The 19083-nt window shown below is 41.9% G+C and overlaps 2 protein-coding genes across 8 annotated transcripts in view; both read left to right on the top strand.

Annotated features, from left to right (window-relative positions):
* The window catches only part of chchd3a (coiled-coil-helix-coiled-coil-helix domain containing 3a), a 47596-nt gene extending 34799 nt beyond the window's left edge, over positions 1-12797 (top strand). For 4 of the 7 annotated variants that reach the window (XM_061668289.1, XM_061668288.1, XM_061668284.1 and 1 more), the window contains 2 exons: positions 4148-4283; positions 10812-12797. In XM_061668289.1, coding sequence (XP_061524273.1) covers positions 4148-4283; positions 10812-10898 — 223 coding nt within the window. In that variant the 3' untranslated portion in view covers positions 10899-12797. Of the gene's footprint in view, positions 1-4147; positions 4284-4464; positions 4504-8034; positions 8562-10811 lie in introns of those variants that run through there. The other 3 variants (XM_061668286.1, XM_061668285.1, XM_061668287.1) reach the window with 3 other exon arrangements.
* Positions 12798-16022: 3225 nt separating this feature from the next.
* Positions 16023-19083, top strand: part of plxna4 (plexin A4) — a 126451-nt gene continuing 123390 nt past the window's right edge. Inside the window, exon 1 of the mRNA XM_061667317.1 lies at positions 16023-18867. The gene's annotated coding sequence lies outside the window, so the exon portion shown is untranslated. The remainder of the gene's footprint in view (positions 18868-19083) is intronic.

Genomic DNA, 19083 nt, shown 5'->3' with positions numbered 1-19083 from the left:
GCTCACACGTTTCATTCATATACTGTAGACTCTTCGCACCTTTTGCCTTTTTTGATGCCTAACTTGATTTTTTGAAGTTTTTTTCCGCCTATCCACTCTGATGGATTCACTGTAAGGGGTCATTCATTGTTTTTTTTTAAAAGCACGTGTCGTTGTACTGTCTAACTGGATCATTTATTTTTATCCACCCCCGCAGTAGTGACACTTGCCTTAACTGTAGAGAACATGAGAGCTATTTAAGCGGCGACCGGCACCCTTCCCTTAACCCTGTTAACCCCCAAGTGGACCCAAATGATGATGAATAGACAACGTGCTGATTGTGAACTCAATCTGGCGGAGGATCAAAGTGATCCATATTGTCCAACGGGCCGCTATTGGGCTTGATTGATCTGTGTCCATCTTTATTAGTGTGTGAGTTCAAGCACAGATTGAACAATTGAATTTTGTAGGATTTGGTACCAAATGTAGCGTTCACTGTTTTTAAAATTGATCCATATGCATTGATAGCTTAACAATACTAGTATCTGCATTGGGAATAATAAAAACATTTTGGATTTAGTACGATTTGGGGCGAGATGTAATAATGAGTAGAAAACAGACGGATTTTGTTATTCATTTGATAAAGCTTCTGTTTTTAAAATGAACCCGGTTGCACTGATAGCCGAATAATACAGGTCTGTTTTGGAATAATTAGAAAATGATTTTGTGGGAAACTCAATAGTTGTTCTGCAACTTGCTATCCAAAACATGCAAATATAACAATGAACAAGTCTGCATTTTAATTACAAATTGAATTGTGAATTTAGTAGGATTTGGTACAAATCGTTAGTAGAAATGGTGCAGTCCAATTTTGGCGTTTAATCGAAAGAGCTTTGTACCAATAGAAAACATGCTCATGTTACAACAATGCTCTGCACTGCTTTCTGCATTTAGTGGGATGGCTACAAAATTTATTAATGAGTAGGAAATGGATATACGTTGGCGGGATAGCTGAGTTTTCTCATTCTTTTATTTTGCTATTCATGAATGTGTAGGTTCCATGAGTCTCTTTGCATGGTGTCCATCACCATTTGTTTCCGCTTTTTGGGATACTTACAAAAACGTAACACTTATTTAGCTGGTTTATAGAATATTGTGCTTACCTTTTTTCTCACCATCGAAACTCGTGAAACATAATTGCTCCAAATTCACGTATTTGTACACTTGCTATCGTTTTGCAAGGTTATAGAAGAGAAGTCAATCTCCGTATAGACTGTAAAGTATAGCATATTGATCGCCTCAGCTCACAGTCAATAAGTCATGTAGCCGTGCAAGCGCACGTGAGTATTTTCCCTCCATGCGAATGTGCTGACGTTGGTTTAATGATGTCGGGGACACCTTGAGGAAGGAGACATTTTGAAGGGAAGCAAGCAGGTAATCTGCTGTAGCTAATTACATGTTAAGTGAGACACAGTATCACTCTGCTCCTCCTTTTGACCTCCTCTGCTTCTGTTCTTCTCCGATGCAGAACACAGTGGGTCTTCTTTTCATTTGGGATTCCTTTTTTCACAGCTTTCATTGTGTCCTCGTACCCTTTTTCGGCTACTCGCATTGGCCCCTGCGCTCTCCCTGCTTTGTGATTTATGACATGGCTCTGAGAATCTGTAATGTCTATCGTCCAAAATTTTTTTTAGTCCAGAAGGGTGACAACTTTAAATCAATAAAATGGCCCCAAAAGTACCAATTACATTTTTATACATTTGTCTGCTACATATATGTCTACGTTATTTGCATTTATCTTCCATCTTGTGACTTTATTATCAAGCCATAAAATTGCCACCTCATTTCACATAGTGGTGAAACGTACCTCTGTCAGGGAGTTGATTATTACGTAGCAGAACTCCTACTCACTTTTCTTTAAACACTGCTGGATTGTTGTCGTCGTTTTCTCAGTGAACGAGTTCATGAATCTCAATGACCGTTGCATACGGCAGCAATGAGCGATCGTTAGGCCTCAGTGGAGGCCGTGATATGAAATGCTGGTCATCAGTTTGCTGTCATTATGAGGGCACCTAATGTAAAACTAAGAATGAGGGGAGGGTTTGTCGTGGTAGCTGGAACTTTTATGTTCATTTTCATGATAGATGATAATGGGTTGTGTGTGTAGCGGTGCTCTTGTCAAAGAGATTAACTTAAGCACCGGCTCAACCTCCTTACTGCAGAGCCAGCGCAAAAATAGTAAAAAAAAAAAAAGAAATCCTCTTCCTCCGTCCCCTTTTCTCTCTCTCACAAGAGTCCATTACCGGTGATAAACACTGCGCTTTGTATCAGCGGGAATCACCTGGCATTATCACCGATGCCTAAAAAAGCGGCCCATCTAGTCTCAGTAGATGCCCACTGGCAGTGTAATGAATGAGTGCCAAGGAGGGTGGCAAAGATTTAGGTTGTTCAGTAGCCAAACGCAGAACTATCACTGCCTCAGGGTGTAACGGTACATGTATTCGGATTCTGAATTTTTGCGACAGAGTTGTTCAGAGTTCCCACACTGAACATGTATAACTGCCTTACCCTCACACTCATTCAAGAGAATTACACGTTATGTATTGAAAACAACCGCACAACATTTTCATCCACTAGCTTAATGCTAACACAAAATGCAAAACATTAAGGTTTACATCCATGGAGGTTTACGTTGTCTAAATTGAAGAGAAAGAGAGCAGCTGTTCGGCATTCATTAGCTTTGCTTCAGACGAAGCCCTTTTCGAACAGCTATTCTTTATGTATATTATGTTGTAAAGAAGTAAAGGTTCTCATTAAAGTAAGGATTGCACTAAGATCACAATTACTTATGCTAAAATGTTACAAATTACTTCTAAGTTCAACCTCTGAAATGGATAATGCCCCCCTTTATATTCCTATACGACCCTTCGAATGTAACACTGCAGTTATCTGTGACCTGCACAGACAAGGACAATTCCAAAACCATGTGGTGATGTACATGTGAATTGCATCGGTTTCCTGCTGCATTGCACTCTGGGTAATGACCCATAGTTTCCCCAATCCCCAGCTTTGCATCTAACAGGGGGATAATTTCTCACTCTGGGGGGCGACTCAAACATCTGATTGTGACGACGGGGGACCCGGCTTGAAGTCGCTGACAGGCCAGGAAAAAAGGCTTTCATGCACGTTTTAGTGCGACCAACAGAGTTTCCTGGGCACTGGCGTGAACAAAATGATGATGACGCCATTAGCATAATAGCCCTCACGTGCGCACATGTCGTCATTATGGATCTTTATGGGGTGTGGGAAGCGTCAGACAAAAGCAGTTAAACACTGGACAAGACACGGCGGCATGCGTGCCAGCACCTGCGCGCTTTTCCGCGCCGAAGTCAACCATAACATCGAGCCCTAGCATCTGGAAAATACCGTAATTTGTACTGCGGTGCTAAAGCTGCAGTAGGCCTTGGGGACACACTGAGTGCACCGAGCGAGTGATGGCTTTGCCTTCAAACAGACGCTTAGCACTCAAGCTTTACGACACCTTTCTCGGGATGCTAGAATGCTATATGATCGGCTGGCACTGTGAGGGAGAAATTACTGATCGATAAAGATACCCAGAGGATGGATCAATACTTTGCTCAGCAGTCCCTTTTTTGTAGGGTTTTATATGGAGTACATGGAGGATAAAGCAAGCTTAAGGCTAATTTTACCAAAGCATTATCACTCTTGTAATTCTGTGTCTGCATCATCAATCCTCTCTATTGTGTAATACAGTACATTGATTTGCACATGCACTACTATCCCATATGGTCCCAAGATACCGATGGATCTCCCTTCCTTGGGGGTGAAGCCGTTTATTTGACGTCTTGATTTGTCCATTTTTTTCAAAGGTCGGACAGTGGTTAGATTGGCTTTTTTTTTCTTCCATCCCTCAGCGATTCCTTTAATGCCGATTCAAGCTTCGGTGTTTTGGACTGGAATGACAGTGGTAAGGGAGGAGGATGGAGGGTCTTCTCACCATAGACTGCAGTATTGCTCAATGGGCCGCATTGTCTCCCTTAAGGACCACAGATGTTCATTACTTTTGCGTTTATTTTTCCCTAGTCTGGCACATTTTATTTCTCACCTTATGTTCCCTCATTGCACCTTCTTCTTTTCCCTTTCACAGGCGCTACGACACGTATCCGGTGTGCGTTGACCTGCAGGGCCAGATCCTTGCGTGCTATAGAGAAAATGCCGGCAAAACCCTCCATTGCTCCAACATAGCAGCCATGTACCTGCAGTGTGTCAACAATGCCAAACAGGTGCGAAGTTTTCATGTGGTTTAACATCACGTTTCATTCATTACTGCATATTTTGCTTGGGGCGTGCTTGTTGAAATTCTGCTTCTGCATGTGTCAATACAGTTAAAAAATAAAATAAATAAATAATAATAAAAAATGCTAGTTTCTACTTAAAAATAACTCGCTTGGTTTGTTTGTGAAGAAAAATAAGCATGCAGCCTCACGGACAGACGACATGTAAGTAAGTCTTTCACTTCATTCTATGTGAGAATTTAGTAAGGAATAAATCAAAAAGTCACAGTACAGTGGAACATCGTTTTTTTTTTTTTTTGTATGCCCTAGTTTTTATAGGATTCAGTTTTCTGTGGGTTTTTTTTTTGGGGGGGGGGGGTCTAAATTTAGTTTTTCTGTAATCATAATCCAGTAATTATATCCTGATGCACGTTCATGCAAGCTTTTTAACAACTGAAAGCAATAACACTCAGGGAACCTCTTGCTGCTGTTAAAAGTCAGACCTTCAAAATAATAGCAGCATTGTAATAACACAGTTTCACCACACTTTCTTGGGCCACATGGTGGCTCATATAACAGTTGCTAAATAAGCCACCATACGGACCAATAAAGTGCGGTGAAACTTATTATACTAGTGTTGTGCTGATGTTGCCCCAACTAGTATTGCCAAGCTGACCGGGAGGCTTTTTTTGCCTTGAGTTGTTAATAAAAGATTGCATCGTGGAATTCGCCTTGCCGTCTGTTGAACGCTTTTTACACAATACGACAGAAACCTCCAAAACGTGCAAAACAGTGTAGAGTTTTAGAAAGAACACGGAAGATGGCTCACCTGTCTCCCTTCCTCACTGTCTACACCATCAAGTCTTCAATAAAGGTAAAAGTGAAGTTAAATATTAATGTATCCACTTCATTAGTCATTTATATTTATTTTACACAGTTTTTGTATGTAAAGCTACAGTTAGTCTCTATAAAATGTGTTTTATTGTTAAGGTTTTTTTGTGTCTCGAACAGATTAATTGGATTTAGCTTATTTCCTATGTGAAATATTGCTTTGGATTTCGTACAGTTGGGTTTTAGTCATGAAAAACGAGGTTTCACTTTATTATACTACAGAAAATCAACAACACTTCTTCCACAAATATGGCCGACACACTGCCCTAAAAATGCTTTACTTTCAAAAACCATTGTATGAAATGCTACTTAATTCTCACAAGAGGTTCCATCAGCTCATTAGCTTCATAGATGTGTGTTACCACTCCTAATATATAACATGCACAATATGCTCTTAGACAGTAGAATATAACCCAGATCACCAGTCATAACGTCCCACCTTATTTCCCTAATACCTGCCGACATTGGCGGTCGCCTCTCTCTGTGTTTTAATGTCATTACACTTGGACCCCATTCATCTCTGCACAAGTCTCTTCCCCTAGTAAAAAGTTGAAATGCAGTCACACTAAAACCACTCGGGTGGATGCTAACCTGATTTCTGGGCACTTACTATGTGATCTATAACCACCAGTAGACCCCAAAAAGACGTATTTACATTCCTTGAGCTTTTTTATTAGATTTTTTCTCTCTTTTATAATTCCATTGTTTTTACAGCAAATGGCTCTCACGCACCCTCACGGGCATTAGTATTAGATATGAAAGTCACATGCGGGCAGTTTTTTAAGCGTTGCGTCATGTAAATTGCATGGATGTTTTATTCATGGCGTGGGTGCGCTGCATTTTAGCGGCAGCTACCTGTAGCCTTGTCAGGGTGCTGTTATATGATCTTGTAAATTGTTTTGAAGCAAGCCTGCCGACGATATGGTAATCCCGCCCCGTGATTATCGCCCCACGACAGTCACAATACCCTCTTGCTCATCTGGGCTTTATCTAACTTTTAAAGTCATTAGGTGCCAAAAAGACACTTTTGTGATAAGGCTCCAGAGCAATAATATGCAGAGTGACGCAGCCAAGAAGAAAAAAAGAGAGAAGAATGATGCTGATAGCGATGACCGCGATTAGGATGTTTAGACTGCTTTATCTGCGCCAAACCAGGAAGCTGCGCAGGCATACAAATGTCAAAACGTGTGATTTTGACCCTCTGGACGATCCAAGTGGGCTCTTAACCAAAGATGCCGCAGATCTCTTCGCCCTTCCCCGCCCTTCATCTTCTATCCCGATTAAAAACTGCAACAACGAAACCCTGAATCTCACTTTTATGATTGACTTTTCAACAAGAGCCAGACCGGACAACAGCAGGCTTTTGTCACTGATAATTACTTCTATGGCTGCAGTCACTGATGACATTTCGATCCGCTTCCACTGCTTTTTAATGCTCTCGTTGCCATCCCTTCTCCCAGCGTCCTTAGTCACATTTCTAATGCATTCAGCACTTAACACGTCCAGATAGCAAACAGTGAGCAGCCGGAGGCAGCCGAAGGGCAAGCAGGTTAAAGCCCCTCTCTTTCCCTCTCCCCCCTCTCGCGTTCGTTTTCAGCGGGTTTATCACCCGGCCCGATCACCGCAGCGTGCACAGCCGCTCTCCCTCATTGTGTATTCCTGCCGCATGAGTGGCCCCTGCTCCCTATCTTTCCCTTGTCCACTTCATTTCTTCCCCTGACCCTTCCATTGCTCTGCCTCGCATCCTCGAACTGTGTTTGAGCTCTCAGAGCTTTGCAAGAGTGACAATGAAGAAGAAGCAGCTAGGACGAATAACAACGCCAATGCAGGCAGCTCAGTTGGTTTGATTAATTAATAAATTAGGGGTTCGGATAGTTCCATCGGATAGTTCCATCTCCCCATCAGGCATTTTGCCAGTTCTGTGCTTCCAATTTTGTGTAGCAGCTAAAGTTTTGATAAGTACTTCTTCTGTTTGACCATGACCAAGGTTCTTAGCAGCCCGAGAGTGGCTTCTAATTGGTGCAATGAAAACACGGCAGAGTCCCGATTGGTCACAGAAAATTGGCACCTTTAAGCCAGGTCTTGTCGATGGTGTCGATTTGTAGCCTCTTCTAGAACAATAAAAAAGGACAAACAAGCACACAGGGTGTGAGGCTGAAAAACAAACCTCACCTGCCACCAACAGTTTACTAAACCAAGAGTCTAAGGCCATTGAAACAGTGGATAGCTTTGTGAAGGTCAAGGTTGGGCATTCTTAAATTTCTGGTCCTGGAAATGGTAGAAAATATATATTGTTACTTCTACCTGTGCAGTTTTTGACCTGGAAAAGGTACAAACAATTAGTGGAGAATATCTCTTCAAGCCGACTACTCCAATACTCCTTTGTCATGATGCCTACAATGTTCCTACTGAGACTGCAATCACCCTTCAACTGCAGAAGGGACTGGCCATAGCGTCCCTTTTACAGGTTGATCGATAATGATAGGGAGTCTTTTAGAAGATCTGGACCTGTTAAATTCACGAGCCATACCGCATCACTCTCTCTGAAACATCTTCCCTTGGCGGGCTCTTTCCACCTTCATCCCTCCTCTAAGGCAGTGTTCATCCGCTGTCTTTAGCCACAGCAGCCAAGTTCAAATGGTTATTGACAGCCACTGCCGGGGATTTGTGGTCACACTTATCGTGAACACGGAATCCACTGCCCTTGGGTGCTCTCGACGGCTCAATCCCCCGCACTCCATTCTCCGCTGTCCCTGTTCACTTTTATAGTACTCGCACGCCTTCCTCTTTGTCTTGTCTCACCCGTGTGACATAATCTCCTTGTTTTTGTCTATTTTTATTTGAAGCTTTTTTGTTTGTTTGTCTCCAGACCAAGTTGAGGACTGGGGGTTAAGGAAGAAAGGGGATAAGAATGGTGGCGCAATCAAGAGTTTATTGTGTGGGATTACTGATTATTGACCGACCGACAAGCCGCAAAAAGACCAAGAAGGAGAAGAATGAGTAAGCACCGAGATGCACACCCTTAAAAGAAACTCAAATCCAAAGCCCTGTCATGTGTCTCTCCTGTGGAAGTAGCATGGAGGCAGTTACACTTTTCCCCATTTGAGGCCTTAGAAGGACAAGGATGCGACACCACAAGCACCCAATGGAAGATAGCCACAAGCCATACCTGAGCTCCTCCCTTCCTCATGTTCTCCATCACCCATAGCAAAGTATTTTTGCAAACAGTCCTGTTTTGATGTCATAATTCTATGCACTACCTTGTACTCAATTACACATGTTCACATCTGTGTTGTGCTCTGTCTTATTAATGTATTTCTCCAAACCACCATGTGATCAGAGGAAAATAAAAGATGCTGCAACTGTTGTTGAACTTTTTTTCCCCTTTATTAATATTCAGCGGGCGCCGTCTATCTCGCGTGTTTTATGCTAATAAAGGCGGGCGTCTTTGATGGATGCACGGCCGCGTCGTGTTTGTCGCAGCGACAGTTTGCCAAGATGAGCCCAGGAGGCTGCTGCGACGGAAAACCGTTGCCATCCTGGTTCTTCGGCTCAATAATCTGTTTGGTTATTTCTGTTCCTTTTTCTCCTGGAGTCCCTGCTCAGTCTCCCAGGCTAATGTTGTCACAGAGGAGACAGCTTCTCCATGCTTTCTGCACTTTTAGACTCAAGTCTTTTTGGGGGGAATTTGACGTGAAGGCAGGTGACGGCTGAGAGGATACAATCTTAATTCCGACTCACGAGGAGAACGTGAGCGCGGGTGATGGACGGAGGAGTGCGAGAGGAGGGCTGTGTTCATGCAAGCATGAGATTCTTTGTGATTAATCCCCCTCTGTCTGTCAGTCAGCTGGCCTGACTTCTGGACTCTCCCAGGGGTTAAGGGTTGACTCAAATTATACTGTGTGTGTTGGAGGGCTTTTCTAACGGTTGCGGATAATGACTTTCGGAGTTCACGACAGGTTCCAATTTCTGTTGCGTCTCTCCCAGTGACCCGGTGCCTCCTAAGGCCAAGCTAAGCCTGCAATGAGGTTAGATGCCCTCGAATCAAATTAAGAGATGAGGGGGGTGCATCATGCCATCTAAACGCACAGGGATTTATGGAAGCCTGTCAACCTTCTCTGGAAAGTCACAACAGTGCCTCCATAAAGTGATTTTACAGCGTCAAGCCACTTTACTTTGATAGATTAACATGATAGGGCCAGACACAATGCTGGTTTGGGCTGATTGGAATTATATGCAGAGCTATTTTATGTAGGTCCACTTTCAATGGCAACATATTGTGGCATCAATAACCAAACAGTACAACACAGTTAAAACAAGCGTTGGCCATATGTCCTTGAGTTGTAGCCGCTGAATTGGAAGTGCAGAGTTAAAATTCAAATCAGGCAACACGAGGGTGTGCCGGGGGGCCCACTGGCTCCACAGTGATGGACGTGATCAAATACAGAAAAGGAAACCTGGGGTGAAGGTGAGTCTAAATTACTTTAATTGGGTCCCGATAGTGAATTGTATGATGAAGAAATAAAGCTCAGACTGCAACAATGGCAACTCAAATCAATATCTATCCAATAATGTTATCGTCACTATCGGGTGGATTCTTTGCGTCTCCAAGATCACGACAAATTCATCATTCGTCATCTTACTTGAGATGCCAGACACCGCATGGTTCAAGTTGGTATTATACCTTACCATCGCGCAACAACATCAACACACCACCCCAAAATCACAAATTTATCACGCTGCCATTGATCAAAATGGTGGGAGTCATCGCCAGTGCCAAAAACAAACGGTTGTGGTTCCATAATCTTCCCAAACTCGTTTTCAAGTTACCCAATAAATAGAACGTTGAGCTGACTGAGCTGTGTAATAGGCGAAAATAAATCTGTACGCAGCTTACCTTCGTGGCTGACTGCTTCCTTCTGCTCCGAAGCATTAGAGCAATCAATTTGAGCAAAACGGACTCATTTCAATGTATCGAACCTATTTTCACTCGTTGTTGCCTACAAACATCCAGACTTTTAATCTTGAGGCGACATAACACTGCACGGCTCCCGCAGAGTGAGGAAGAGGTAAATTTTTATGCGACTTCTTAAACAGCTGATGTTTCTAAGAATTAATAGAGTTGTTCTCATGCCATTTTCAACACTTTAAAATTGGTTAATAATGCATTAACATAAGAAAATGTGGGGACAGACCAAGGGTCGTTTTAAAAAAAATAAATAAAATAATTACGACTTTGTGCACACGTACAGATTGACAATGCCAAATTAAAATAATTTTGCTTTTGACATTCCATGTGGGCATCCTTTTTGTTGACTTCTGGATATATTGCTGCCGCCTGATCTCTTATTAACTTTATAAAGTCATAACAGCCGACATTGCTATCCTAACTCAAATTGACTGAAGGCAAGTGTAGCTATTAAGATACATTTGTTTTAAAGCATATCAAAGTGATGGATTTTCCAGTGATACTTGTTTGTATTTTTTTTCATTTCTAAAGCCTTATCCATTGCCATGACAACTCATTTTGAATTAATGACCTTTGCTGAAGAAAGAGCACCAGTCGCCTTCCCATCTGTCTGTGCCATTTTAATGTCTCCACATCATTCCATTGATTTTTCGTGCCATTTTTGTTCTTTGGTGTAGCTCCACTCTCGCCTCTGCACGTTCCTGACTCGCTTCAATCTTCTCGCGCATCTCCGACCCATCAAAACGACGGTCCGCTCAAATTGAAAAGCCTGGATGTGATTTCGGGAAGGAGACCTCGTTCAATTAGGACGGCGGTGAAAAACAGCAATGTTTCCTCGGATGCCAGTATTGCAGGGAAAAGAATCAAACACTCCATTGTCGTAATGGGCAGGCAGATGGCAGGTTGCTCTGATGCCTCTGCCCAGCCTGATGGCTCCATTCATCAGCATGCGACGCCTCCCCTAAAGCTCTGCTCCAGGTGACAATTTACAGCTTCACACCTCTTTGCTTTTCACCCTCGCTGCTTATTTGTTCTTCTTCTTTGGAGTCGACTCTATTTTACATTTCACTCCAAGTCAGTCGTATCTGTTTACTTTCGGCAAATTTCAAAATGTTAAACTTTTTCCGCACGTCGGTCAAGGAATGTTTTTGCGGCATTGCAGGTATTTTCTGATTCTCCGTATAGCGTGGTGCCATGTGATAAGATTTAAAAAAACACACACGCGTAGCCCAAATCAGGCGGGGCCGGGGATTGAACCCGGGTCCTCAGAACTGGGAGGCTGACGCTCTAACCAGTCGTCCACCGTGCCGCCCCAAATCATCGTTCCCTATTTAAATGAACGGAAATACTATTAATCCAGCCCCACCATAAAAAAAAACATTTTCTAACCTGTTTTTTAAAAAAGAGAAATAGCACTCTTATTAGTTTTTGCCACATTTGTTTTGTGTGTCAATTCAATGGACATTGTGCTGCTCCTTCTGGTGTGCACCTTGGCCAACGGGGTCAGAATAATACAGACAAAGAGACACACAAAGAAGAATTCCACAACTGACTCAATATGCTCCTCTAATATGAGTTATTTTTCACAAGGAATAAAGAATATATGCCTATGAGTATTACTTTAACTGTCTACATGTGTTGCTCCACCGTTTGTTTTAAAATATCCGCTGCTAAAGTAATAATGCCACAATGCTATTTGTTTACCTGTCTGTCGTTGTTTTAATCATTTGTGAGCATTAAGCTCAACTGACTTCCAGCAAAGCTAAGTGGTTGTTTTTAAATACACGAGTTTAGTTTGACGATAAAAAGTTGTCTACGTGGTCTCTCTGTGGTGCGGATTTTCACAGGTGGGTCTGGAACGTATCCCCCACAAAAAGAATAGGTTTTTTTCAGGTTTTCTATTTTTGGGGTGTTCAATTGGTTTGATTTTCAACACTCCATGGATTCTCGAGGTGGCGAGTTCAGCATATGTAGTGACTGATAGGTTGCAGTCAGTGTCAACAGAGATGTGTATTCCTAAGTTAATTCCCAGGGAGAAAGCAACAATTTTTTAGCATTTGATGGCATTTTCACGCCGTGCAAAACCTGTTACACGGCTGCGCCTAAACCCATCCAGCCATGAACTCTGAGAGGCCAGTTTAGACTAATCCCTCACAGCACTGTAAAATATGTTTTCTCGCCCTTTACGAGGATATTTACATGCAACTTGTGTGGAAGCGCTTGTTTGGCTCGCACATACTTGCTGTGTTTCTATCCATTCATACCTTTGCAAATACACACAGACGGGAAGAAGAGTTATTCATTATTTACACTACAACAGGCTTTGGTGCACGTTGTCGACAGAAGGCCAGAGGGCCAACAGGAGATATTGCACGTTACAAACACACAATGGTGCGCTGTGTTCGAGGCCCCGGTGTCTTGACACAAAGCCTGGGGGTGTTTCTGTTCCCGTACAGGCTGAGTCTCAACATAGGATGTCGTGCAGGAACATTACAGTCGCTGTGATCAGCGATGCACACACAAATGCACATATTCTGTCGATTCCTATTATACTTAAGATAAGCACAATATTAAGGCTCATAACCATAAACATGGCCAACCCACTCTGTTGCAAAGGTTATTTAGTTGGATTTTTACATTTGTATTCATATTTATGATTATTATAAGTGCATTTTTTAAAATCATACTAAGTTGTTGTGATTATTGTTTTATATTTTTCTCATTTTAAACTTATTTGAAATTTTAAAGTTTTTTTTATTTTATTTCACTAAATATGTCAGTTTTCCGCTAATTTGAGTGCTTTTTTTGTAATAAATCCCAGAAATTGCCATCGACATCATAAAATTAATTATTTGTTATTTGTTTCTCTAAATAGTTTTTCTATTTTCTATAATTTCATTGAATCGTTTGTAGCAATTCCTACTCATGTTGCCATGTGCGGGTGTTATAGCGCTTTAAACAATGGATATTTGAACACAAACGGTTCAGCAGCACATGCAGACAGACAATATAACAACACTCACTGTCATATATTCTTTATCCTCTGCGAAAAACGCCGAATATTACTGCCCCTGCTGGGTCAGTCGTTGTGAAAGTCTTCTTTGTTTGTGTCTGCAGGAAAGATGATTTGAGATACGAATTAAACTTGCATCTCAAGGCACCGCTGCTTTTGGCTGCTTCCCGCTTGGGTCGCTTTTCCCGCCAGGCCCTGCGGCGGTGATGGCGCTTCTCCGTGGCCCTCATCCTGAGAGCTTGCCTAATCAAAGGGCCTTTTAATGGGCCAAAAGACTGACGACTTAATTAGGCCTGCTCATGTTAATCACACTTAAATATTTATCAGGAGGAATTCTTTTGTTTAGCCTTGCCCTTTCTCCCCACTGTGCTCATTAACATGTTGTTGTTGTTGTTGTTGTTATTGCTGCCGTTGCTCTTGAACGTCGCGCCGACGCTCGCCCCGCCGGGGGCCGTTATTGATTTTGATAAAACGGACATGGCGCTTTGTGTGAGTCACGTTGGCTTATCAGCACTCAGCCGTGTGTGTGTTTGTGTACATGTGTGCGTTGGAGAAGCCTGAGGGTCCAACGGCAACATCAGCGACGTGTGCGATGCAGGTTCACGCGGCGTCTCTTTGTTTGGCGGGTGTCAGCTCAGCAGTTTTGACTGAACATCAGAATTGTTACTTTCGATATTATACAGTGATTGCCTGTGCACAAGGAGTACTTGCGGGCTAATTCTAGACAATACGTCACGTTGGTTCACTATCACCACCATCAGCACTCACACATACACTTATGCAGCTTGTTATCCATTGTGTTACGCACCGCAAAATTAATTTGTGTGTTAAAGATACCAGAACTTCCCTGCTAATGACATTGGCTTCAGGGTGATAAACATTCCTCAGCACTGAGGCGAAATTATCCCGGTGTGGCCCTTTAATGAAAACCATTAATCATTTACCGTTTTTTTTTTTTTCTTGTTTGGAAAACTTGTTTCACTCAAAAGAGTTTGTGCGTAGACTTTTTGTTCATCCCTCAGGTGGGTCTTCTGCTGGAAACTGTCCACTTGCAAGTTAATGATGGTCCTGATAAAGAATTATTTGGAAAGAAAACCAAAAACCCATTCCGAAATTCTTCCACTATAATTTTTACAGTTAAGTTCATGTGGCGATCCAAACTGTTACCGTGGAGGGATTCCATTTCAACGCTGATCTGATTTTCCAATCATATCGCCCAGCCCTATTTTGTACCAAAAGTTTTACAATTTTGTCAGACCTTATCACGGCATTTTTGTCAAGTTGTGCACTTCGACTCAATCTCGATGTAATGCAGAATGACAGCATCATCATATATGACACGATAATACACCTGCAGCAGCAAATTTTACCTTGCCCAACAACAATAATAATATTTTTGCGGCGCCTGTGTTTGTGTGGGAGCTGTGCTCATTTGTCATGTGTCACCGAGGTGTGTGTGTGTGTGTGTGTGTGTGTGTGTGTGTGTAAGGGAGGATGGAGGATAAAAAAAGCGTGGGCGGGCACCGCACGCAGGTCAGGAAGTGACCACCAGCGGTTTGGAAGCGCCCACACGTGTGCACAATCACACTGCTGAATAAAAGATTTCGTGTTTAAGTGCTGGCGTTTTCCATTTGAAATTTGAAAAGCGCAGAGACGACGTCGGAGCGTATCGCGACTGTTGTGTTCTCGTGACAATTTAGTGCAAGTAGACTTTAATACCTGGCATCGATTTTGAGCAATGTCAGGCTTATAAAATTGTTCATCAATTTCCTACTAAATTATAATTTAAGACCTCCCAAAAATGTGTCAAAAAACAAAGTTCTATCATGACAACGTAACATAACAACATGCCATCCGCCAATGTCAGAAATTGGTCAAAATTAAAAATGAGAGAAGAATTTTGGGCCTATGTTGAGATTTCAAGGCAACTATTTGCCATGTTTGTCAATTGTGGCGGCAGTACATTGCATTTTGCCTAACTTTTTGTGCCATTTCCTACAAAATTCCAATTTCAGACCCATGTCATCAATCTGTCGAAATAAAAAAAACAACACAAGGCATCATTTGAGCTCTCAGTGCACATATCCGCCATGTTTATGGAATGTATGGCAGTACGTTGGAAAACAGCCATGTTTAACGACAATATTTTACGCATTTTACCCAACTTTTTGTCCCATTTCCTACTAAATTCCCTCAGCGACATTGACACTACTCTTTGATGCGATAATTTTAGTCGTTTATGAGGGGATGTACTTGTATTTCAGTGCTGGCGAGAATGCAACTGACCAAAGAAATACCCATTTGTATGCGGAATAGAGCAACAGAAGATGTAAGACTTTATTCTCCTTACGTCCTCTTTTGTTTTACTTTCTCTTTTTGGTGCGCTGTCTCACGTTGCATTAGAAATGTTGAATTAACGTTGGCATCAATAAGGCAGAAGGGAAGATGGAAAAAGGTCAGACGGAAAACAAACTCATCTACGCATCAACAGTGTTTGCTTTAGTCCTAATGTGACCGAAATCAGCGTGGTGAAGAAAACACATCCAAATCCAGTTTCCAATTCCCCAAATCAAACAAGTGCTCATTAAAAGCCTCGCCGCCGCCGTCGTGCTCGTCGTCATCTCGCCAATTCCATTTCGCCCAAAAGCACACATCTCAGCTCCGAGACGTAATCCTCTGCTTCATTTGCATCCAAATAAGACAAAATCCAAGGGATTCTTATCGACGATCACAGCCAATGTAGTGTGCAGTCATCAACGTTTATCAGTGCGCAAATCAGAATTTTTTTTTCAGGTTTTTTTTTCATGAAGGATGCTGGGATGGGGGGGGGGGGGGGGGACAAAACTAAATAAAAAAAAAAAAAAACACACTTGCTTTAAACACAGCACAGTCAATAAGCCCGTCGCCCGAGTTAGTTTGGAACAATGGCTATTCCGAGTCTTTGCTTTAATTTGTCCCTCTTCCCTCAGCTTGTCTCCTTCAGCGGGAAGCCGCATAAATCCACGTCAGCCTTTGCTCGCAGTGTGTAGCGGCGATTCGGATGTCTCAAACACACACTGCTGCCGTGCGCGCACTTGCACTGTGTGACTGGCATGCAGAGTGCACACACTGCAGCACAATGTCCTTCTCGTTCGCGTGTTCAGCTGCCGACAGGGCGGCGTACCTAATGAGTTGTCCTGGGACTTGACACACACACATACACACACACATTCGCACGCACACACACGTCCATGCCTACATTTGTACTCTTACACCTGTGAGGAATCAACAAGGACGTCACACCGCGCTCATTTTTTAATGAACAGTGCAACTTTAATTTTGTTTACAATTTTTTTTTTTTTTTTTTAATCAATATCAGAGATAATGCTGATACTGATGATTTATATGATTGAGTTAGTGGCTATATGAATGAGGATGTTTTATTTATTATTATTATGACTACTATTTTTACATGCGCAAAGAAATAACATGATACAAAACATGATGATAATCATGAAAATTTCAAATAATAAATATGAACATGGTGATATGACATGATCATTTAGAAATAAAAGTAAAAAGAATATACCAATTGTAATGACAATTGATCCAAAAATGTACGAGCCATAATGACATGATTAAAATATACTGATAGTAATGGAAAAGGGAAACAAAATGTAAACATAATGAAAAATGATTAAAATACCCCACATTTTTAATAGTCAGCCATAAATTGTTCGAATTTTCAACAAATTTCCCTTTTGCCTTTCAGACACAAGCACCCCAATTTCCAATCAGTTTATTTGCAAAGTTGAAAATGGAAAAAAAGATACTATATTTACGACCAGAGAACCCCTTGATGAAATCCAGCCCATTAAGGCGGCCAAATAGGACGCTGATTGCATCTAAATCCCACATCTCAAGTCACAAATGTGATTAAAACATCTCCTGCCTTGACACTTTATTGAAAACAATGAGGCTGGTTGACCCGCAACAAAAGCAATATTGATATACAATACAGTAAAAAAGTCTGCATTATGGGCGTGATTGATGGATCTATTATAGATTGCACGCTCAAATATGAGCATTCACATCTAATATGATTTGCATGTTTCTCAGTTATGCTTATTATTGCGCTGGAATACAAAAGAACATAAAGCAAGATTGCAACCCGTAGATTAAAGTTCGAATTTGTGTTTTCTTATGATGGCTTAATTTGTGTTGGGCTGAAACGAAAGTGTGTTTACAAGCCTGACAAATGCAAACCTCTATCAACAGCAGCCATCGTGAATAATTTACACACTTCCTGTTGCGTGTTAGTGCGTACATTACGAGATCTGTCAGTCACTCTGTGAAGTCATTCACAGTAAATTTGGCAAATTAAGATTTTGTTTGCTAGGGGCTTGTTAGCTATGCTTCTTACAGTATCAGACAGGAGCACGAGTTGTAACGTTATGTTACGATTGTCGTTTGTCGGGGTAGTAATCAGGAATTTTTGCTAAAACAACGAAACAGGTTTGTATCAAACTTGGTTGAACTGTAGCACATGGGCAAGGGTTAAAAGAGTTATATTTTGGTACAAATCTGGTATATTAGGAGGCTATCCATTTACTGGAATGTGAAGCGTTAAATACTATGTTATGGCTGTTTGATGGGTTCATTATTGGGATTACACGAATGATTGGGATTCCACTAAAACTGCCTAACTGGTTTCTACAAAACCATGTAGCGGGGCATTAAAACCATTCAATTCTGGTACAAATTAGGGATATTCGAACATTTCACTTGGGATTCCTCAGCAGTGCCAATAAATGTATTGTACTTTGTAGCATGAACCATTAGGTTTTGATGGTTTGGGTTAGTGATTGGGATTACACCACTGGTTCCTAGAGAATTTTGTAGAATGGTGACACATGAGCAAAGGTTAGAAGAAGTTTCTTTTTGGTGCAGCTCCGGTATATTCGGTTCTTTTTGATGGGTTTTCTCAGCAATGTCTGTAAATGTATTAAACTTTGAACTGTGAAACCTTATGTTATGATTGCCGTTTGTTGGTTTAGTCATGAGGTTTACACAGAAAGTACCTCGGTAGCCAAATCTACCAAATCGAGAGTTGTACTGTAGCTGTGTTTCAACTGGGGTTGCGGCTATCGAATATTTCCACAAAGGCGTATACGACCGATTAAATCGTCGACTCATCGGACAAAAAATTATTTTGCATTATTAAACGCAATAACGTGCATGTGAGGTGTTGGTATTAACTGTCCACTTGGAATCGCCATCATCACGTTCGACTGTTGTACCTGTGACTTTCAGTCCGTATGGTGTATGGTGAGTGACATGGGTGTCAGCGCATTATCCCTGCGAAGTTTTGCTTTGACCCTTTTTGTAATAAAACGATTTTAGTTTTTCGACTAATAGTTGGAATCCACCTTGTAACGCGCAGTATCGCCGCCTCGAGGACTGGAGAAGTACAGTATCAATTAGCATGTCATTAGCACAGGTCTGCGCTCTGTCATTCCAGTTATTGTTTGTTTTTCTCTTGGCGTTTATAATTTGTGTCCCCTGTCCCCGAGCCCACGGACCATCTGCAGCGCCCATGGGTTCAACTCTTTAGGGGCACGGCTTGGAACGGATCTCCGGAGACTCGGCGGGCGAAACTCACCTGGCACACGCAGACATGGACAGGCAGGCGGGCAGCTGCTGGCCTGATAGGGAGGCTGACAGAGATGATCCACGGATGGGTAAACACACACCCACGCACTCACAAATAAATAATCAAGTCATCAATATGCAAACTAAACTAATTAACGTCCATCGGAGCCTCGCTGATATATAAACACAAATGTCAGCCTCAATACCATTTACCATCCGACTGTGCATTGAAAAGCTATTTGCCATCCAAATCAATGGAATTTGAGAGTGTCATTCACGGCGCATGATAGCGCATGAGAAAAATG

This window comes from Phycodurus eques, chromosome 22, assembly GCF_024500275.1.
Source record: "Phycodurus eques isolate BA_2022a chromosome 22, UOR_Pequ_1.1, whole genome shotgun sequence".
In the NCBI taxonomy this organism is placed as follows: Eukaryota; Metazoa; Chordata; class Actinopteri; order Syngnathiformes; family Syngnathidae; genus Phycodurus; species Phycodurus eques.
Note: the sequence above shows the minus strand (reverse complement) of the source record. Positions and strands in the feature narration are given on the sequence as shown.